The sequence below is a fragment of the Microtus ochrogaster genome, linkage group LG9 (assembly GCF_000317375.1).
Source record: "Microtus ochrogaster isolate Prairie Vole_2 linkage group LG9, MicOch1.0, whole genome shotgun sequence".
In the NCBI taxonomy this organism is placed as follows: Eukaryota; Metazoa; Chordata; class Mammalia; order Rodentia; family Cricetidae; genus Microtus; species Microtus ochrogaster.
The window spans coordinates 28,518,843-28,541,949 of record NC_022034.1 but is presented as its reverse complement, the minus strand read 5'-3'; the positions used below and the strand labels follow the sequence as shown (position 1 = coordinate 28,541,949).

The 23,107-nt window shown below is 37.5% G+C and overlaps 1 protein-coding gene and 1 non-coding gene across 5 annotated transcripts in view; one reads left to right on the top strand and one right to left on the bottom strand.

Annotated features, from left to right (window-relative positions):
- Sec63 (SEC63 homolog, protein translocation regulator) overlaps nucleotides 1-23,107 on the bottom strand; it is a 52,656-nt gene that overhangs the window by 2,403 nt on the left and 27,146 nt on the right. For 2 of the 4 annotated variants that reach the window (XM_005363581.3, XM_026787387.1), the window contains 7 exons: nucleotides 19,234-19,316; nucleotides 17,080-17,139; nucleotides 16,739-16,912; nucleotides 12,834-12,992; nucleotides 11,109-11,210; nucleotides 5,736-5,834; nucleotides 272-376 (listed from right to left, as the gene is read on the bottom strand). In XM_005363581.3, coding sequence (XP_005363638.2) covers nucleotides 272-376; nucleotides 5,736-5,834; nucleotides 11,109-11,210; nucleotides 12,834-12,992; nucleotides 16,739-16,912; nucleotides 17,080-17,139; nucleotides 19,234-19,316 — 782 coding nt within the window. The remainder of the gene's footprint in view (nucleotides 1-271; nucleotides 377-5,735; nucleotides 5,835-11,108; nucleotides 11,211-12,833; nucleotides 12,993-16,738; nucleotides 16,913-17,079; nucleotides 17,140-19,233; nucleotides 19,317-23,107) is intronic. The other 2 variants (XM_013352385.2, XM_026787388.1) reach the window with 1 other exon arrangement.
- On the top strand, nucleotides 19,736-19,841 carry LOC113457910. The gene has a single exon (XR_003378384.1). It is a non-coding gene; the product is annotated as a U6 spliceosomal RNA (small nuclear RNA).

Genomic DNA, 23,107 nt, shown 5'->3' with positions numbered 1-23,107 from the left:
CCTCTTCTGGCTTTCAGGCATACATGCAGACAGAATATTGTATACATAATAAATAAATATTTAAAAAAAAACCCTACTAAAGCAAATTAAAGTTGAGGTTCAAAGCTCCTTAAAAATCTAATACTGAAAGCACCTGAGATGACCACTTTTTCCTTCCGCCCACTCTGCATCTCAAAACTGGAAATGCTTCCCACACCTTCCTCAGGCTTTGCTAGGGGTTACTAGACTCACATCTTCAGTAATTTCATTTGTTTTTCATTAGTATTCTTACCTTCAGTGGTTTAATCTGATCCAAACCCATATAGGAGTCTGATCTCAGAAACACTGTATACTGATAATTTCCAGGCTTGCCTGGTGCAGGAAACTTTAGTTCTACCTAAGAAGATAAAAATCAATACTTAGAAGTCTGTATTATGTAAATGAAACAGAATGCCTTTAAATTTCCTACCTCAGAGTACTTATCCCTCAGATGACTCACAGAAACTCTCACAACAACAACATGTGTGAGCTCTATTTTATCTAGTATAAACACTAAACAAAAAGAAAATCAAGTTAAGCAGAACTATTGGGTTCATTTCTATGTAGATAATTCAAGAAAACCTATTAAAGTAACCATATTCTATGTTGGCACCTTGAAAATTCAAAAGAAATTAAGTAAAGAATCAAAGTATTACTAAATAAAATGTGGAATTAAATAACCGACTTGGCTAGATAATAAATAATTCTTGCCAAACTTATCTATGCCTTAAAAATCCAGAAAGACCCTCCAAGGCTTAAAGAAGAAGGGATAAAAAGAATGTTAGAGCCAGAGTGGGGAGATATGCTGCAAAAGAAGTCTTGAGGACATGACAGAATCACTGGACTCTCAACTCACTCCAGTAGTGGTTACCTTCACAAGACAAATTTCAACAAGGCCCACAACACCTGAGGGACTGCTGGCAGTTAACAGGTGCTGGGGGACAAGGGTGCCATTTTTCCAGTGGTTAAAGTTGCCTACACTCCAGTAACTAGCCTCCCACCCATGCTATACAAGCCTCCTAATTAAACTCTGTGGAAACACACACACACACTCACTGGCAAAAGGGTTTCAGAGAGCAAGGGAAGGAATCAGAGGCAAGAGAAAGATGAAAAACTAAAATTCATTATATCTATATATAAAACTCAAACTATAAAAACAAATTTAAGAAGAATTACATAATTTCAGTTCATTTTATTTCAATAAATAATTTATTAATTTTAATAAAGCCCTTTTCTACCCTAACCTCTAACCACTGCAGAGAAATAAAATATAAACTATAGGAAACTATATAAAAACAAGTCCAAAACAATATTTTATTTCCCATCAAATCATAAACATAAATACAAATAGTAACATAGACTTAGAGATTTCAATTCTATATGAGCGTAAGAATATATTCTTTAAAATGACATTTTCGCAATCTAGTAATCTACCTGTAAACTTCAAATTCCAGATTTTTGCAGTTAATGATATATAAAGGCCATTTAAGAGAAAAAAAAGTCTGGTCATTTTAGTGCAAATCTGTAATACCAGAGCTTGGAAAACTGAGGCAAGAAAACAAAACAGGGAGAAATATTTGTTGTTCTTGTCTTTTTTCCCAAGACAGGGTTTCTCTGTGTGCCCTGGAACCTGCTCTGTAGTCCAGGCTGGCCTCAAACTCACAGATTCTGCCTACCCTTGTGTCCCCGGTACTGAGATTAAAGGCGTGTATCACAACCACCCAGCTTTTTCTTTTCTTTTTTTTTTTTTTAAAAGGCTGATTTCCTCATAGTAAGAGAAAAAAAATCCAAACCAATATAAAAGATCAAATAAAAATGAACAATAATAACAACCATACACACAAAATATGCCCTGATGACACTGATGGTGTCGAGTTTCACTCTTAAAACAAACTGAAACTACACTGAACAAAGAGCAGAGTAGAAAAGTGATTTAAATAAAAACCATTGCTGAGTACTAAACATTTGGTAAAAATCTTTGGTGAACAGTATAATGCCCAAATAATACACCACAGATGAGATTTCCCAAACATCCTAGAAATAAGAAAACCTTATTGCTACAAATGGGAAGCAAACAAATACAGTGTGTAACACATGAAATAAATGACTAGTAAGAAACATAATGAGTGAGCAATGAGGCAAATTACACTGGTCTTCTAACAGTTTGCTAGAATACTGAAAACAAACAGGAGCGGCTGGAGTACAACTCTAGTAGAGCCCACGTCTGGCTAGCAATTATATGCCCCAGAGTAAAAAGCATTAAGAACAAAAAAAAAGTGTAATCTTTCATTAGATTTTGAATTTGAAGACAAAACAAAAATTGTGACAGAGTGGAAACTGAATACGAACTCTGAGCCTGCATCACATCAGTGCTGACTCCTAGCTAACAGCTGCATTATGCTTATGGAGGAAAAGGCTGTATGTAACTCAGGAGATCCTTGTCCAAATCTTACCATTAGAAGAAAAAGAAAGCTTGTGAAGAATGGTATTTGCTGACTTTTATATAAAATTTGGGGAGGGGGAATAACCTTTATATTATTTACATGAAACACCACGAAGAAAATACATTAAAAATTGGCTGTCTGGAGGTGGTGGTACAAGCCTTTTATCCCAGCTCTTATCCAGGAGGTAGAGGCAGACTGGTCTATAGAGTGAGTTCCAGGACAGTCAGGGTGACACAGAGAAATCCTATCTCAAAAACAAAACAAAACAAAATTGGTAACATGAACTGTCTGTAGGCAGAGGACAAGGCAAGAAGGATACCTGCTAAGGAGAGCTGCAGACTGGGTATGGAACCATGCCAAAAGAGAGGAGTATGGAAAAGAGCTGGAGACCTGAAGAGCATTTGACATCAGACACGGAGAGGCAGCAGAGTTTGGAGTTTGCCTTTCTGGTTTCCAGTCTTGCTGTGGTTCAACATTTCCTCACAATGTTCCCCTTCCTTTCTTTTGAAATGGTGACATATATTCTGTGCCATTGTATGCTGGAAGTATATGGTCTGCTTTTGATTTTGATTTTACAGAGGGTTACAGTTAAGGAGATTGCCATGAGTCTCAGAAAAGACTTTGGACTTTATTTAAATAGTGTTGAGACTATGATAGATTATAGGGACTTTTGAAGTTGTACTGAATGAATTTTTGCATTAATGATATAGATATAAACCTATCAGGCCAGGAAGTAGAGTGTGGAGGTTTGAATAAGAATAGCTCCGATAGACTCACATATTTGAATGCTTAGGCACTTGGGGGTGACATTATTTAAGGATTAGGAAGTGTGGACTTGTTGGGGAAAAGTGTGTCACTGGGGATGGGCTTTGAGGTTTCAAAAGTCCATGCCAGGCCCAGTCTCTCTTTCTCTGGCCTACAGATCAGGATGTAGTTCTTAGCTACTTCTCCAGTACCATGTGTACTGAGTCCATGCTCCCTGCCATTGTGATAATGGACTAAATCTCTGAAACCCTAATTAAATGCTTTTCTATGGCCATGGCGTCTCTTCACAGCAACAGAATGTAACTAAAACAAAGATTCACCTTAAATCTGGATCACTGAAGGTCAGAAGACTCACCCTAAATCTGGGCCATACCTTCTGGTAGGAAGCCTACATAAAGGACATGGAAGAAAGCAGCTTTTGCTTTTTACCTGCTTGTCCTCATTCTCAGTCGCAAGTTTATACATCTTGTTGCTGAGGAATTCCTTCACTGGCATTAGAGCCTGCTTCTTTGGGACTCCAACATGCACTAGAAGACCATCTGAGACAAACAGCTTTGTGAACTGAACAACTATTGGATTCTTGAACTTTCTGTCAAGACACAGTCATTGTTGGACTAGCTGGACCACATCCTGTAAGCACCACCTCCCACCCTCATTATTCTATCAGTTCTTTCCTCTAGACCTCTAGAGAACCCTGACTTATAATATAGTCAATATCTAGAAAAATCTTGAAATTTGTCCACTAAGTCCAGGCTGACAGAGAGAGCTTGCTTTCTCAAAAAGGAACACACACACACCAAGAACAGTAGAACAGAATATAGCTCCTAAGAGTAAGACATATTGAGTAAGCAACTCTTTATCACCATGTCATTATGGCAGTCAATCTTGACTTGACTAGACTTAGAAATACCTAGAATAGAAAAGCACATTTCTGGATGTTTCTTGAACTTGAGAGCTATGATGTAATGAATGATTAACCTTTGTTGCAACATAATTTGAAGACATTATTGGAAGGTGATAAGCTACAGAAGGTGGTCTTGGCTAGAGGAAGCAGGTCATAAGAAGAGTATGCCTATGAAGACTACATCTTGCCCTTTGTCTTTCCCTAGTCTACGTCCTGGCTGCCTCTAATGGCATGGAACTTAAAGCAACCAACTAAACGACAAACATGGATGAAACTTCTGAAATTAATCCTCTCTCCTTTAAAAGTAAAAATTATTTTTATTCTAAATTAGGGGTGTGTGTGTGTGTGTGTGTGTGTGTGTGTGTGTGTGTGTGTGTGTGTGTGTGTGTACACACATACACATGAGTGCATGTACCTGGAGGGGCCACCAGACAACCTGGAACTAAAGTTACAGGATAGCACGAGACACCTCAGGTGAGTGCTGGAACCAAACCCGAATCCTCTATAAGAGCAGGATTTACTCTTAACCACTGAACCATCTTCTCTAGTTCTCCCTTCTTTAATTCTTTTCCTCAAGTATTAGTTGCAGAAACAAACGAAAAGGAAGGAAGGAAGGGAGGGAGGGAGGGAGGGAGGAAGGAAGGAAGGAAGGAAGGAAGGAAGGAAGGAAGGAAGGAAGGAAGGAAGGAAGGGGAAAAAGAAAAAGGCAGTAATTAATGGCACATAATAAAATAATAAAAAATCCTCCATTCTAAAACAGAAAAATTACCAGTCCTTGGATTTTTCAAGAAAATGTATAGTCTACTTAGCAGTAATCCAACAAGAACAAAAATTTTAACTTTTTAAGTAAAACATCATTAGAGTCTGGAGAGTAGATATGTTTGTAGACAGTGATGAGGAAAAACTGTCTCAAAACGTAGAATGTTTTCAACAGACTGATCAAGTTGCCTACCTTCTTCTATCTTTAAAGATTTCTAATGACTCACTCTAAAACATCAGCCAAAGTAAGAATTCTGGGAGGAAGAAGGGCAGAATCAGTAGAGTAGTTAGGAGTCACAGAGGGAGCAAGACAAGTTGGAGGACAGATAAAGCCACATGTCACAAGGCAATATAGATTAATAGAAATGGGTTAATTTAAGTTATAAGAACTAGTTAACAGACCTGAGCTACTAACTGAGCATTTGTAAATAAAATTGAGTCTCCTGAGTTGGTTATCTGGGAATTGGCGAGCAGTACAGAAATTTCCAGCTACAGTAAATTGTCAAGTATGGTAATGTAAATCTGTAATCCCAAAACCTGAGAAACAGAGGCAGAAGAATCAGGAGTTCAAAGCCAGTGTTAGCTACATAGGGAGCTTGAAGCTAACCCTAACACAAACATAAATGGTGGCGCATCCCTAAATCTCAGCACTTGGGAGGCAGAGGCAAGAGGATCTTGTGAGTGTGAGGCCAGCCTGGTCTACAAAGCAAGTTCCAGAACAATCAGGACTATTACACAAAGAAATCCTGTCTCAAAAAGCCAAAAGCCAAAACAAAAAAAATAAAAATTTAATGAAGTATCATAAAAGTTAAGATATTAAGAGAGAAATATTGTTGGCTAATTACCTCCTCTGTATCCTTCAGTGTACATACATGATATGGCATGGATATTAATGTTTGTTCTTTCCTATCCGCAATATAAAGCCACCACCACTCTTGTTTTTCCTGAAAGAAAAAAAAAAGAATATAAGCTGTCAGAAAGAACCGGAAAAACAGTTTTAACTCGTCTTACATTTGAGATGCTGTCTTTGCCCTGTTCAGTGCTACCTCTTAGCAGATGAACAAACTGTACTAAACCACCGTGAGACATACTCACTATTCCACAATCAGTTCTATGTATAACTTTTGGAGTTTCAACAACTCCATTAAGTCTGCTAATGGATCTCAATAATTAAAAATCTGTGATTTACTTTAAAATGAGAAAAGACATTCTAAAAAAGGAAAACAATTATTACACCATACAAAAAAATCAGTTATTCTACCTAGTGATAAGCAAAAATCAGCTTATTGAGTGGAAGGGACTTGAGCAGCCCAATAAAAATGCCAATGCATTAAATACATAAAACATAAAAGAGAACACCTCAGATTTTAAGAGCTTATATTTATCTTTCATTGCACATTGCTATTTTAATAAGCTCAGCATTTCTTTCTGAACTTCTCAAAGATCAGAACAAGAAAAAGCTCATTAGGAAACCATCACTAGAATGCACAATGAGAGCTGGGAATTAAAAATGATAGAACAAAAGGCAGAAAATGATTTTATTAATAAACACAGGGCCAAGATGTCTACATGCACCAAGTTTCAGTGTGCCCAGCACTGTTGTAGGAGGACATTTGTTTGTTCCCGGCTGCCCAGCCGCGAAATAATCACACAGAAACCATATTATTTGCAGTACTGTTTGGCCAATAGCTTAAGCATATTTCTGGCTAACTCATATCTTAAATTAACCATCTCCATTAATCTGTGTATCACCACAAGGCTGTGGCTTACCGGGTAAAGTTCATCTCCAGTGGGGCTACATGGCTTCTCCTGACTCCACCTTCTTTTTCCCAGCATTCAGTTTAGTTTTCCCCACCTTGCTCTGTTCTGCCCTGCTCTGCTATAGGTTCAAAGCAGTTTCTTTATTAACCAATGGTATTTACAGCATACAGACAGGAATTCCACATCACTTCCCCTTTTCTGTTTAAATAAAAAGGAAGGTTTTAACTATAACATAGTAAAATTAGATATAACAAGACAGGTATCAAGCAAGAATTGCAGTTACAATATTTATATCTATTTTATCTTTTATCATAACTAAGGAAAACTATATCTATTCTTTAACTCCATCAAAGACTCCAGAAGGATATAATATTTCCTAAGTTAACAGAAAGTGCATTGTAAGCAACTTCCAAAACTCTAGAATTGACAGAGACATCTCACTACCTGGACAGTCACCCAAAGTTCTTCTGTATCGCTGAAGCATTGAACTTGAAGTTGGAGTTTGAGCTTGCCTAAAGGTGAGAACATTCTTCAGGGTTCCTGCTTCATGAAAGAGTCTGCAAGATATTCTATACACAGAAAAAAGTGACTGACAAACTGCCAGTACAGGTAGAACTGTCTTTGAAATTTCCTGCTTCATGGAAAAGTCTTCTATGGGCCTACAGGCTGAAGATCAATGCCCCAATGATACAGAAGAACTTAGGGTGTCTGTCCAGGCAGCAAGATGTCTCTGTCAATTCTAGAGTTTTAGAAGTTTCTTACAATGCACTTTCTGTTTACTTAGGTAATATTATATCCTTCTGGAGTTTCTGATGGAGTTGAAGAATAGATAGTTATACTTTTCCTTCTTTATGATAAAAGATAAAGTAGATATAAATATTGAAACTCTAATTCTTGCTTGATAACTGTTTTGTTATATGTAATTTTACTATGTTAAAGTTAAAACCTTCCTTTTTATCTACACAGAAAAGGGGAAATGGGGTGGGAAGTCCCTCTGTATATGTGTTGCTTTTATTGGTTAATGAATAAAGACACCATGTAGCCACCAAAGGGGAAAGACACGAGCTGCTAGGTGGAACCTTGCCGGTAGGCCACAAGCCTCATGATAAAATATAAAATAGAAATTGGTTAATTTAATATGTAAGATCTTGACAGGAGTATACCAGTTTCTGTGTGGTTATTTCGGGAGTCTGGGCAGCTAGGAAACAAACAAGTGGATGGGTACCGCACAACATCATCACTGTGCTACATCACCCACTGCTGAACCAGTGCTGGACATGTGCTCAGTATCACCTGTTTCAGAGACTGACACTTGGTTTTAAAGAAAAATGTTGGAACCTAAAAATAACTCCAGAATGTGCTAAATATACATTTAGCCTAAACGGCACCATCCTATCCTAAAATCTCAATTTTCCAACACTTTAAAAAAAAATTCTATGGATATGTGCAAAGATATCCCCAAAAAAGCAAAGAAAAGAAGGAAGGAAGAGAAATTCTATTGAAATGTTTCTCTGGAAATTATTTCTACTTTTAAAGCCAAATCAGTGCCTTTTCCATTTTATTTTACCCTTTAACGTGGCTTAGTAACTTTTTTTTTTTGCTTACTTGGTTATCTTAATCTTCTTTAAATATTTTTTTATGTTTATATGTAAGTCGGTGTATGTATGCTATGACACATGTGTAGAGGTCAAAAATTAACCAGAGGAATCAGTCCTCTCCCTTCCATCATGTAGATCCCAGGTTGGAATTCAGGTCAGCAGGGCCAGCAGGAGGTGCATGTCCTTGCTGATCCATCTCACTGGCCCTTCTGTCTTTCCCATTATTACTTTGTGTATGTTTAAACTCAACTAAAAGTTCTTCGGTTAAATGCCACAGGCCACAAAGGACTTAGCATGAATAAGGCAATAAGTAAATTGCAATGATGAGAACAGTGCCAAATAAAAAAATTCAGTTCTGCTTACTTGAGGATTGATGAAGCTACATAATGATTGATGGTTTATGTGTGTACACGCGCAGGTGTGTGTTTTGTGTGTGTGTGTGTGTGTGTGTTTCAGATATACACAGGGTTTATACAAACCTAACAATCTCAACATGCAATATTAATGTAAACTTTTGGGGGTGTTCAGATCTGCTGTTGCAGTGTAAAATAAATAAATAAAGTTGTGCTCAAATAAACTGTGTTCACGCTATAGCATCATGTGCAAAAGCAGGCAGGCTGCAGGCATGGTGGCACATGCCTTTAATATCAGCACTAAATAGACAGAAGCAGATAAACTGTGTGAATTCAAACCCAGCCAAGGGCCACATGGTGAGATCTTTAGAAGGCAACTAGATTTGGCCTGCATGGTCAGCCTTTAGACCTTGTGAAACGCCAATGTCATCTATAAAGCTCACACTACAAAACAATAAATAAACAAATAAATAAATTACAAAAACCCTTCAATGTTTTAAGTTTACGATTTTGTGTTTGTCCACATTCAGTGCTATTGTAGGCCACATGTGGCACATGGGTCATGAGTTTTCAAACACTGACCACAAGGCAAGACTATATTAGGAAAAGGCATTTTTGAGGATAAAACACTTCAACTAATCATGAGCTAAAATGATAATGTAAGTTACATGAAAACCAATTACGTAGAATGAGTGCTTACTTTATCCCACACTTTTTCTGTTTGATTTTTAAAACCAATCAACAAGCAGAACTTATTTGCTTGATTTCAGGATGCCTGGTGTTGGCAGGTTATCTCTTCAATGAGCAAAATGCTCCTAATAGATGGGTAAAAACCCAAGACATGTCAGAATATCATCACATATATTAACATGAAACCCTAGGCCAGCTTTGCTCCAAATCTAAACACCACCACTGCAAAGCCACTTGCTTAGAAGGCTCCAGAATCTTTGGATTGATATTCTCATGTTGTACAGAAAGCAAACTGTACACATCAACCCACTGGGCAAACATGAGGGGAGCAGAAGGCTCTGCGGCAAAGCTGTGAAGCAGGCCATGGGTCAGTTTTCATGAGCTGGGGGAACAAGCTCCACAGACAGAATCATTTTCAAAAGCAAAACGTCAAAGGAATTCCCAAGTCATTTTCAGATCAACAACTGAGAAAGCAAAGACATTAAAAGGTGAGCAGTATAACGACAAGGTAAACAAGGACAGTTCTCAGTGTGGGCCTCAGGTATTGCTCAGTTATTGCTGAAATTTGTTCAGAACCTAAAGGAGTTGGTCCCATAACTACCACCTATGGATAAATACATTCCCACAATCCAGGACAGTTATTGGAGTCAAAAGCAAGTTTGGTGGTTGTGCCAAGGAGCTAGTAAGAAACCCTCAAAGAGAAGAATTTCTTCCATCTATTTAAAACTTCATGGTGATGAATGACTCAGAACAGCTAAGTCACCAAAGTCAAAATATTGCATTCATCTTATAAAGCCTCCTCTCACTACTAAATGCAAATAGGCATTAAATACAACACTCAGTAGTAATATGAGCAGGTGCATAGGAAATCATATAAACTTAGCTGTGGGATAAAGCTCTTGTACACTGTAAAGATTTGTTACTCATATTGGTGTAATAAAACGCTAACTGACCAGTAGCCAGGCAGGAAGAATAGACAACCAGACTAAGATCTGGCAAGAGGAAAGGCAGAGACGTGGTCAACAGCTAGATGTAGAGGAAGCAAGAGAAGAATGCTTCAATGAGAAAAAGTACTAAGCCACGTGGCTAAACATAGACAAGAATAATTTAAGTTGTAGGAGCTAGTTAATAATAAGCTTGAGCTAATAGGCCAAACAGTTTATAATTAATTTAAGTCTCTGTGTGTTTCTTTGGGATTGAATAGCTGCAGGACTGGGTAGGACAGATACTTCCATCCACAAAACTTAAAAAGTGAACCCCCCTGTAAACAATATGTTCACAGAAAGTAATTCATATTACAATATATCCTTTAGAATGGGGGCGACTGTGGTGGTTTGAATAGGTATGACCCCCACAGACTCATGTGTTTGAATCATTGGCTTATAGGGAGTGCCACTATTAGGAGGTGTAGCCTTGTTGGAGTAGATGTGCCCTTGTTGGAAGAAGTGTGTCACTGTGGGGGCAGGCTTTCAGGTCTTAGAAGGTCAAGCCTATTTACTTCCTACTGCCTTCTGAACCAGATGTAGAACTCTCAGCTCTTTCTCCGGCACCAAGTCTGCCTGCATGCTGCCGTGCCACCTGCCATGACGACAATGGGACTTAAACGTCCAAACTGGAAATGTTTTCCTTTATAAGAGTTGCTGGGATGATGGTGCCTCTTCAGAGCAACAGAAACCCTAAAACAGTGACCTATCAAAAATAAACCAGTTATTAGACTTTGGAGTACTTAATACACCACAGAGCAGCATGAATCCAATGAGAAATATATGGAAAGAGGAAATAGAATAAAGGAAACACTAGGCTGAGTGCAACTCACCTCAGGAAAGTAAAGACTATACACAGGGTGTGTTATCTTTGACTTGGTTTCCAGAAGAGCTCTCTCTTTTCTCTGTATGCTTTGTTGTAACTCTTGCCACTCCTAGTGTGAAAAAAAAAATACTTGAAATCTGGTACCTTGCAGAGACCATCTAGAGGAGTTTCTAGCTTTTACTTTTTACAATGCCAACCAGCTACGAGGATTTTAAGTTTTTTCCCACAAGTCTCATCATTGTGTGGCACAAAGTTAACTATGCCTCTAAGCTCCACAGCGTGGTGACGCTACCGCTTCAGATTTGACTCAGTCTATACCACAGCTTCCTTCCTTGTCCTTCTCACTCTTGTCATTATAGCTACCCACACTGCTATGACGTCACCAAACCATTTCAGGTTTCTGTTCACATTCTTAGTCTTATAAACTCCTACTCCTAATTCTATCAGGACAGTGAAATCCCAATGTATGAACTCCCAAGAAAAGTCTATCAAGAATATTCCCTCTGCCTCAGAACTTAGCTATCACACCTTTATGCCATCACTACAGCTTGAAAAATATGTATTAATTCTTGTATATACTACAACATTTAAGTCTGCTGTCTCTGACAGCCAGGATGTTCAAAGGTAAAAGCTATTTTGTATTTGTCTTAGACTCTGTGGACTAAATCATGCTTAGGATGAAATAGACTATGAACCTAAAGAAGCAAGGAAGAAAAAAAGAAAAAACACTCATCTATAAAACCTTCGTTTGCCTCTGAGAATATTAGATACTCAGAAAATGATATAACAAATCTTTCTTAGAGTGGAACTGAGGAAACAATCTCTGTAATCCTCTAAGTCTAAAAGCACTAAAGACCCAGCAACTAATACAACTCATCTTTATTTGCTTTCTCCCTCAAGGATAAGTAGGCGCATGAGCTCCTTATACCTTTGCATTCCACTCCCTACCTCTTCCAGGACTCTGCTACTGCCTCAGAGACTATTCAGGGGATTACATTTTCTATCTCAAACCACAAGGATTACTTTAAGATCTATATTCTGGCTCCAAAGCTACAGAGAAACCCCGTTTATTTTATATATATATAGTCAAAAGAGCAAGAGCAATTAGTTTATACTTCATTTGTAATGAGCCTCCAGCACATTCTTTTCTGTATCATTCTCAAAAGTCAAGTAAAATTTGATGTGCAAAGAGTGTACCTCATCATCTTAATAAATTCTTAATTATCTTATGCAAACAAGATGATATTCTAAAAGTTTTCCTTTTAACTGACTCTCCACCATCAAGTTCACAGTGATGTTTCTTCTCAGTGTGATCTGGAACCCACAGAAGAACCTTCTAAGGACTGTTCCTGGTTCACACCCACCTTCCCTTACTCCTATTTCCACAGATACCTTCCAACACTGAAAATTTCCTTAAAAGATCAAACTAGTCTCACTCATACACAGAGCCTGCTGCCCTTCAGAATTTCAACAAATTTAAGAAAAATGGGATTTCTAATCCTTGTCTGAAATGATTTTCCTTTAGAATCTCTAACAGGAATTCCTCAGAACAAATGCAATCTTAAAGTAGTAAAATTCTAAAATGGATGAGTTTTTAAGGCAAATAAATAAGCAAAGGAATGAACAACAGCTCCAGTGATGATTTCCACGATCAGGTCTGGAGTGTGGGGTATGCACTGGGCTCTATTCTCAGCACAACAGGGGCTGGGGAGGGGAAACCATCAGGTCTTACTGCTTCATCATCTTTGTTCTGTTTTTCATCTTGCTCTCTATCTGAGTCTCTGTCACTGCCATCATCTTTTTCACTCTGGGAATCTCTATTGGTTTCCTCCTCTTCAGAGTCACTGCCTTTCTCAGAAATGTCGTCCTCATCCTCCTTTACTGCAAGTTCCTACAAAACAAAAGTAAAGACAAAAGTTCTCAACGTTGCAGTCAGTATATACTGTTTTGAGTCTCTGAAGCTAATTCACTCTCAAGATGACTGAACTGGATCAAGATTAGACATTCACAACAAAGTTCTAGCCAGCAAAGAAAGGCAAAAGGCAGAAATGGAGGGCATAAAAAGCTTAAAACAAAAAACAAAACTTGTGAGTAAAACTGCCTTTATTCACAAAGACCATAACTACTTACGTGGAACATCTTTATTAAAACCCTACAAATGTTGAAATCAATGTCAAGTCACTAAGACTTCTTAACCAAGGTCAGTGTTTTAAGAAATAGCTATTGTGTTCCTACAAAGCAGTTATAGCCTCTGAAAAATGAAAACAAATGTTATTTAAAATAATACCAAAAAGTTACCAGGTACATAGCAGTACAAATGTACCATACCTGCTAGGAAAATTTAAAGAAGCTCTAAGTTAATAAAGACAGGCAATGAATGTGAATAAAGACTAAGCAAAAATGCTATATTAATTTCCCACATTAAACCATAGATTCAATTAATGCTAATCTAAACTCAGTAATTATTTTAGTGAAAATTATCACTCACTCTAAATGTTTAGTTGGATGAAAAACAGTTAAAAAAATAAGTAAAATTACAAGCTGTGGAATTTATACTATAATATATAAAGACTGAAATCTACAATCAAGCTAGTATGACATGACACTGGCACAAGAATAAGCAGATGCAATGGATTGTGGCATCTAGAACAACACATTACAAGCAATATGGTCATTTTTTTCTAAACAAAATACCACTGCAATTCACGAGAAAAGGATTGTATTTTCAATAAATACTGGAATAAAACTTCCATAATTTACATTATCAATGAAAATTCATTCAAAGCAAATTACAGAGCTAAAGGTAATATTAAAATAAATTCACATCAGCTGTGGTTGCCTGCACAACATCAAACTAGTAAACATTCCAGAATGAAGCCCCCAACAGAGAAACTATTGATGGTTTGAGAAAAAGAAAAGTCAGGTAAGGGTGTGGCCCCTGGCAAGTTGACTATACTCTGTGGATGGTATACACTCAGCACAAACTGGATTAGTATTTAAAAAAAAAAAAAAAAGTCAGGAATTTGGAGTAGATCTGGGAGAAGTTGGTGGATAAGTATGATCAAAATACACTGGATGCATGTATAAAATTCTCAAAAAATAGAAAATACATTTTTTAAGATAAGGTCTAACTATGTAGCTGTGGCTGGCCGGGATCTCAGTATGTACGTAACCTGGCTAGAATTCAATGTGTGGCCAGTCAAACTCGGAGATCCACCTGCCTCTGCCATGAAGTGCTGGGATTAAAGGTGTGCACCATCACAACTAGTCATAAAAAGGTATTTTAAAAAATGAAATAGATTTAATTAAAATAATAACCACCAAAAAGCTACCTTCTACAAGAAGGAAAAAAAAAAACTTATACCTAGAATACATAAAGAGCTCTATCAAAGCCATAATACAAACAACCCATGAGCATAATTAACAAAACGGCCAGTTAAGTATATGAAAAACACTCAAAATCATTAGGTAAATATATATGAAAACCAAAGTAACATTACTACAGATCATCAAAACGGTTAAAGCAAAAGAAGGGAAAACAAAGTACAAGCGAGATCACAGGCAATGGACTTTCAGCCTCAACTGGGGTGGTTTAAAATGACAGAAATTGAATCAGCTCTACTGATGAGTTAAACACAACCATTTATGACTCAGTGCCCCCTTGCCACTGCTGTGTAGAAAATGACCATAAAATAAAAACCATGAACAGAAAGTATATTATATAAGCACCTTTAGTTAGACTAGATTAAAATAGCAAACCCAAACAGAACAGAGATAGTGCATTTATAAAATGAAATAGCATCAGAATATATGTGTGTGTAGTCTCTCTCCCTCTGAACTGTCCCTACAAATAATAGAAAAGTAAGAATCCTTAAGCCAGGATTAGGAAGACAGTTCAGTAGACAGCTCAGTGGTAAAGGTATTTGCCAGCAAACCTAATGACCAGAGTTCAATCCCTGGAACCCATATGGTAGAAAGAAAGAAGCTACAAGTTGTTCTCCGATCACCATACATGTCACAAATACACACACACAATCAATCAATTATTTTTTAAAAAAAAAGTTTCTAAAGAATTATTGGGAAGCTGGAGAGATGTCTCAGCAGTTAAGAGCACTGACTATTCTTGCAAAGGATTTGGGTTTGAGTCCCAACACCCACAACGTGGCTCACAAATATCTGTTACTCCAGTTCCAGGGAAGCCTTCTTCCAAAGCAGTAAGAACTCATGTAGTTCACAGACACACACACACAGGCAAAACACCCCTAAAAATAATATAAAAACTAGGGGCTGAACAGATGGTGTGACAGTTAAGAGCAACTACTGATCTTCCTGAGGACCTAAGTTCAGTTTTACATCATGATGACTTGTAACTCCAGCTCTAGGAGACTCCAGGCACTCGGGCATAAATGTGCACACACACACACACACACACACACACAGACAAAATCTGCATACATTCACACAGACATAAATAAAAATAATTCTTTTTGTCTATTTTTTTGAGAAAGAATTTTCCCTGTGTAGCTTTGGTTATCTTAGAATGTGCTGTGTATACCAGGGATGTCTCCAACTCAAGAGATCCACCTGTCCCTACCTCACTAAAGGTATGCATCACCATGCCTGGCATTAAAAAAAAAAAAGAAGAAGAAAAAATAGGGGCATTATAGCACACATCTTTAATCCCAGCACCTAGAAAGCAAAGGCAGGTATATTTCTGTACATTTGAGGCCATCCAGGTCTACATAGTGAGTTCCAAGCCAGCCAGGGATACATAATAAGATCCTGTCTCACAAATGGAAAGAATGGAGGAAGGAGGGAGGTACAGGACTAGAGAGATGGCACAGCAGTTAGAAGAACTCTCTGCTTTTCTAGTGAACCCATGTGGCAGCTAACAAACATCTGCAGTTCCCGTCCCAGGGGATCTGCCTTCTTCTGGCTTCATCTGGTTCTCTAGGGCGCTACACAAACATAGTGCAAAGACATTTATACAAACAAATAAAAACATTCCTCCACATAAAATAAATCTTAGAGAAGGATTTCATTTATATGAAGTTTATTAATAAACAAAACTACAGTGACTATAGTCATGGTATAGGGATAGAGAGATGAAGTACTCAATGGAAGAACCACTGACAATGAAGGGAAATACAGGAGCTCTCCTAAATGCTAATAAGGTTTTTAAATATCTTTAAAAGTATTTTTATTTTTAATTGTGTGTATATGTCTGTATCTATCTGTGGTATATGTACATGTGAGTGCAGCTGCTGCAGAAACAAGTGACTGACTGGAAATGAAGTTATAGGTAGTTGTGAGTCACCTGACACAGATGCTAGGAATGGAATTCAGGTTCTATGTAAGAACAGTAGACACTCTTAACTGCTGAGCCCAAACTCTAAAGCCCAGAGCTTTTAAACCTTGATTTGAGCTGGGTATAGCTCAGTGGTAGAGTAGAGTGTGCATGAGGCCCTATATGTTCAATTTCCAGCGTTTAGAAGGGAAGAGTAAAGAAAGGAGGAAAATCTTGATATGGGTTTAATGTATTCACATGTGTACTTTAGGAGCTATATACATATTTGAACAGTTTAATATATACAGATTACACTGCAGTAATAACAAGAACAGTGACAACAGACTTACACTCCCAACAACTCCATTTGCCTGCTTCTGCTTCTGTTGTTTTGCTTGAGGTAAGGGTACAGCTGTGGGCTTTTTTTTTAAAGGCTTCTTTTTTTTGGACTTGGGCATTTTTTTGGGTCCTTTGCTCTTCTGCTGCCATCCTCCTTTTGCCTTGTTCTTGTTGGCATCAATCTGCTGCAAACCAAATGCAACTATTAAAGCTTCACAGTCATTTTTAGAAGAAAGTGACAAAAATACATATTTTCATAAACTGTATTATATACCCTGTGGTAATATAAGTCAACCAAAGAAGTAAATAAAACATTTCTTTATTAAGAAAGTAAGAAAACTCAAATTGTTACCCCATCTTCTGCAGGCTGTTCCTCAGCAGCAAAGATGGACTGCTCCTTTTCAAATACTTCCTAGAGGCAACAACAACAACAATATCTATCAGCCCATATTTGTCTATCAGATGAAATATAAAATCTTTAAAAATATTTATCCATAAAGGTTTTATTAATCAGTTGCAATTGAGAGGGTGGGTAGGCTTGGCAGTCATAAGTCTGTATGTATGCAAGGAGCAACCTTCTGAAGTACCTTATAACTATCATAAATAGACTTTGAAAAGTACAGTCTATTTTAACAAATTCAATGACTTAATATATGCAATTCATTATAAAGTAAAAAATATTTCAATTTAAAATTTTATTTTATTCTATTAACTATCAAGCAAAATATTTTAATGAAAATTTGAATGTATATTATTCTAATTTTCGCCTTCAAGGGACCACTAGAAGTTTATTCTTATCAGTAGATTACCAATAAAATCCATAATCTAAAAACATCTACTAGCCATACAATTTAATCAGATTAGAACCTAGTAAAAATGCATAGTGGAAACTGACAAGTGGTATAGGTTGTGCTCAATAAATGTCTTAGAATTATTATAATCAATAAATGAACACAAACAATTAAGCTCTAAGAGACAGGCTAGTGTGACTAAGAGATCAATAAGCTGGCATCATCATTTTGTTTTCATGGTCTTGACAGTGTCTCATCATGTAACTAACCCAGCTGCCCTGAATTTAAAATCCCCCTGCCTCAGCCTTCTGAGTCCAAGTTGCTAAAACTATAGACATGTGTCACTATAAGGCTTTGTTTTCTTTCTTTGTTTGAGGTGATGAAGAAAGAACCTATCACCTCACATATGCTAGGTAGGTGCTAAATCATTAAACCAACACCACCAGCTCTGTGTGCGGGTGGGGGGGAGGGGTAATGCATGTGGAAGCCAAAGGTTGGTGTCAAGTGGCTTCCTTTCGTTCACATCATTTTTTGAGGAAGGTTCTCTCACTGACTTACTGACTTGGCTGGACTGGCAAGAGAGCATGATCAAGGGAATTTCTGGTCTCCACCTCCCTAGTGTGGTATTAGAGGAGCTTGTTACCATGCCTGGCTTTTTATGTACATGCTAGGGATTCAAACCCAGGTCCTTATGCTTGCATAGCAAGTGCTTTATTGACTACACCATTTCCCTAGGACTACTGCCAGCTTTAAAATACTACTTTATAAGAACACAACCACGTCCTTCTGTAGGTTCAGTAACTGGTACAAAAACTATATGACCTATGAAACTTAAACTATTTACTATATGAACCTTCGCTGAAAGAGGGTTGCAACTCCCTAGTCTAATTCATCACTTCTTCATCTCTCCATTTATTATCTGGACTGACTAATTGATTACTTTTAGGTACAGTTTATTTAAGAAAGGAAAGAAAATTCATAAAGTATAAAAATACAATTACAAATAAAGTGAAATGTGCACGTCTGTAGTCACAGCCCTCAGGAGACTGAGTCAAAAGGAACAAACAGACAGTAGAGGCTACATAGCAAGACCCTGTTTCAAACACAAAACAAAAAAATCAAGCCGGGACAATGGTTCAGTCAGTGGAATGCTAGCCACATAAGCATGAGGATCTGAGTGTAATACCTAGAATCACAGTTTGAAAAGGTATGGGATCAGGGGTCTAGAAAAGTATCTCAATAGTTTAGAGCACTTCTTGTTCTTGCAAAGGACCTGGGTTCAATACCAAGCATCCGTATGGTAGCTCACAACCATCTGTAAGTATAGTTCCAGGGCATCCAATGCCCTCTTCTGATCTCTGTTAAGTACCAGGCACCCACATGGTTTATATGTATACAGACAGGCAAAATATTTCTTAAAAAAATAAAAAGTAAAGCCAGGCATGATAGACAATACGCGCTTATAATTCCATTACTAAGGAGATAGAGAAAAGGGGATTTCTGGAACTAGCTAGCCAGGAAGCCTCACTAAATTGGTAAACACGGGGCCAATGAGAAACACCATCTCAAAAAACAACACTGCAACAACAGATTTTAACCTGAAGCCTCCACAAACATACATACACACCCATGTGCAAACATGGGCATTTACACACAAACCAACAAATAAGCCTACAAAATAATATATAAATAAATAATACAAATAAACTACTTACAGCCATTGTCTGTCTTGTCAATTTAACCAACACTGTAACTAGGGATCCTACTGTGATGTTGTTGCTATCTTCATCATCCAATACTGTAAGATAGGAGGAATAGAACAAAATATAAAAAACAAGTTCCAAGTCAATGCAAACAGCAATATTTAACTTGTCCAAAACAATTTAGTACCTTAGAATTCTACTTTAAGCGTATTAAAAAATAATTTATTGACTATTGTATAAAATCTCCAGATGCCTCAACAGCTGCTTCATTTAATCCTTAAAAGAATTTTATGATATATTATCATTTCCACTTTAAGAAACCAAGGTTCACAGCCAGCACTGCCAAATTTCAAAACAAACTTTGCAGAAACTGTATAATTTTACTCCTCTGACCAATGTCTGCCTGTGGAACTAAATAATAAAAACTGACATTCCAAATGACCTTAAACATTTAAAGAGACAATATTTAAAGTAGGAACTTCAATATATTTTCTTTACAGTAAAAAACTTTAAGTGTTAGCTTTGGAATGAATTATTAAAACTGTAACAACAATAACAGAAGATTAGTATTGCCTGTGTGCAAAGATGACATGCAAATTTGTGTAGAGGTCCATATTTTAAAGAGAATAGTGCCCAGCAGATGCTGTGGTTTGAAAGAGGATGGTCACCACAGGCTCATATTTGAATTGGTCCCCAGTTGGTAGAACTGTTTTGAGAAGGATTAGAAGGTGTGGCATTGTTGAAGGTGTGTCACTGGAAGTGGGCTCTGAAGTTTCAAAAGGCCCTGTCTTGCTTGCACTTGCCCCCTCCCTCTCTTTGTCCTTCTCTCTTTCCCTCCCTCCCGCTCTCCCTCCCCACCCCCTACATCCAACTCACAGATCAAGACATAAGCACTGAAATGCTGTGGAAAAATAACTAAAAGAGCAGAAAAGATGGTACAGGGCAACCACATGAAAAGCCAGGCATGTAAAATACCTATAAATCCAGCATGGGGCGGGATAAAAACCAGTGGAATCTAAGAGCTAGCTGGCTGCCCAGTCTAGCCAAAAAGTCTAATTTCTGGTTCATGCAAGCAACACATGCTCGTGCTCACACACGCATACGCAGACACACACACACACCTCTACACACAAAAATACTGCTGCCAATAACACCGCAGCTTTATAATAGTTATTAAAATTAATAAATGCAATTGTCAATAGCTATACATAATTTATTAAATACAAAATATATAATATACAGTAAGACTATTGTGGAAAGGGGGCAATGGAAACACCTATTTTTGTAATGTACCTCTAAATTTGAAATTATTTCAAAATAGAAATTTAGGGGAAATTTTCCTTGGTAGGCCATATGGTGATCAGTCCTGTAAACCCCAGCGTGTAAGAGATTGAGGCAGAAAGATTGCTGAGAGTTTAGGGCTACCATGAACTACAAAATGAGATCCTGTCTTAAAACCAGCTACCAAATAAAAAACAAAACAGAGAAGAAAAGAATTATTTCTTTTGTAATAGATAGTACTAAACACAGTAGTATGTATAATTATTTAATTTTGCCATACAGCCCCATAAACCACACAACATAATAAACAAACAAAAAACCTCTGGAACACTCCAGCAACAATTTGACAAGAGACAAGACTCTGAACATGTCTGCAGGAGTTTCTGGATGGGGTTAACTGAGGGGGGAAGATCTACCCTAAATGTGGGCAGAAGTGATCCTGTGGGCCAAGGTAATGGCCTGAACTGACAAAGGAAAACGGCAGCTGAGCAGCAGCACTCATATCTCTGCTTCCTGACTGCAGATGCAATGTGTCACCAAGACTCCAGCACAATGGACTGGCTATACCTCTCAAACCATGAGCCAATATAAACCACTTCCCCTTTAACGCTTGCAAGGTACTGTGTCAAAGCAATGGGAGAGATAAAAACTTTTCATACCTTTTACTCCGATGACATTAATTCATTTTTCTATAGATAAAAAAATGTCTTCACTGATAATTTTTGGTTTACTATTTTATAAGTTTGTGCTTGGCTTACAGAACACTGATTTAGTCAGCACGCTGTTCCGGCCTTTATTACACACCAACATATGAAAAACAGTAGAATCCAACAACTTCTAACTGCTAATTCCACTACTAGATATAAGAAAGGGTACACTGTCCTTTCTTTACCCTAGAAGCCTCTGTTATCAGAACTCAAAGCTGCGCCACATGTGCACCACATTGTTCACTTTGCGGTACCTGTGACATCTACCGCATCAGTGTATACAAGTATTTAGTGTTTTCAAGTGGGGGTGGGGGAAAGCTGCCATGAGATGCTACATAGCCTCTAGTGATAAAGGGAAAGCAATTATCTCCACCACCATGTTGAACACTAGTCTTATAATCTCTACTTTTCCTTAAACTATGTGACTCCTATGATATACACAAATAACACGGTAAAATGAACTCTCCTTTGTTGTTGGATATTAGCTTAAGATGTCTTAGATTCTTTTATGCTGTGGAATATTTGTTTAATAATGCAAAGATGTGTTGCATTCTTTTATTCTGTAAAGCTGTGTTATTGTGCCTGCCTAAAACACCTGATTGGTCTAATAAAGAATTGAATAGTTAATAGCTATTAAGAAAAGGGATAGGCAGGGTTGCCAGGCAGGGAATAACCTGGGAAGGAGAGAGAAGAGAAGTGAGAAAAGGAAGAAGAGAGGAGGATGCCGGGGGCCAGGAACACAGCAAGCTACAGAGTAAGAAGAAAAGAAAGAGATATAAAAAAAGGCAAAAGGTAGACAGGATAATTTAAGTAAGTAAAGCTGGTTAGAAACAAGCCAAGCTAATGGGCATTCATAAGTAAAAATAAGTCTCCGTGTATTTATTTGGTAGCTAGGTGGCAGGTCCCCCCCAAAATATAAAGAGTTTAAAAAAAAAAAACTACTTACTTCTTCAAAGACAAATCTTTTCATTTGTTCTAAGCATACATGTTTTACAATAATTGATTATAATGAAGATTATTTCTTAAGTCCCAAACTGGATTTGGTTAAAAAACTAAAACCCTAAATGTAGTTTTTAAAGACTTATTTTTATTTTGTATGTATGTGTGAGTGCCTGTAGGTACTCATGCGTACACGTGTGGATGGTGTTCAAGGAGTTATAGGTGGGTATGAGCTACCAAGTGGGAGCTGTGAATCACACCCAAGTCCTTCGCAAAAGTAGCAATTGTTTTTTTGTTTTGGGTTTTTTGTTTTGTTTTGTTTTGTTTTGAGGTATTTTGTTATTGTTGTTTTGAGACAGGGTTTCTCTCTGTAGACCAGGCTAGTCTCGAACTCAGAGATCCGCCTGCCTCTGCCTCCTGTGTGCTGGTATTAAAAGGTGTGCAAAACTACCTGGCACAGCAGGTGCTCTTAACCTCTGAGGCATCTCTCCAGTCCCTAAATGCAGCATTTAGATTAGTGATTTTAAAGTCTAAAAACTCACCAATCTAAAAGAAAACTCCCAAATCCCAGAAAGAGCTGTCCAAAGTATTTAGTGTCTGTATTTACTATATGAAAATACTTTGTAAATGTCCTACACACTAGACAAACTGTGCCCCTAGAATGATTCAGGAAATCATTTATTTCTCATCTATATTAGAATACAAATTCAGTAAGTAAAGTGCCTTAAGCATAGCTCTCCAGATGCCAGTCAAAGTACGCAGCACTCAATGCTGTCTACGTGAATATAAGGTAAAATGGCTGTCATCTTGTAACATTAAGCATCCATTATGTTGTTTTTAATCCTATACTCAACTAGATGATGAACCCTTTAAAGACAGAAACTATTCCTAACATGGTCCTGCATTTTGGTACCTAGAAAAAATGTTCTCTCAACAGTGAATTGGTAAATGTTACACTC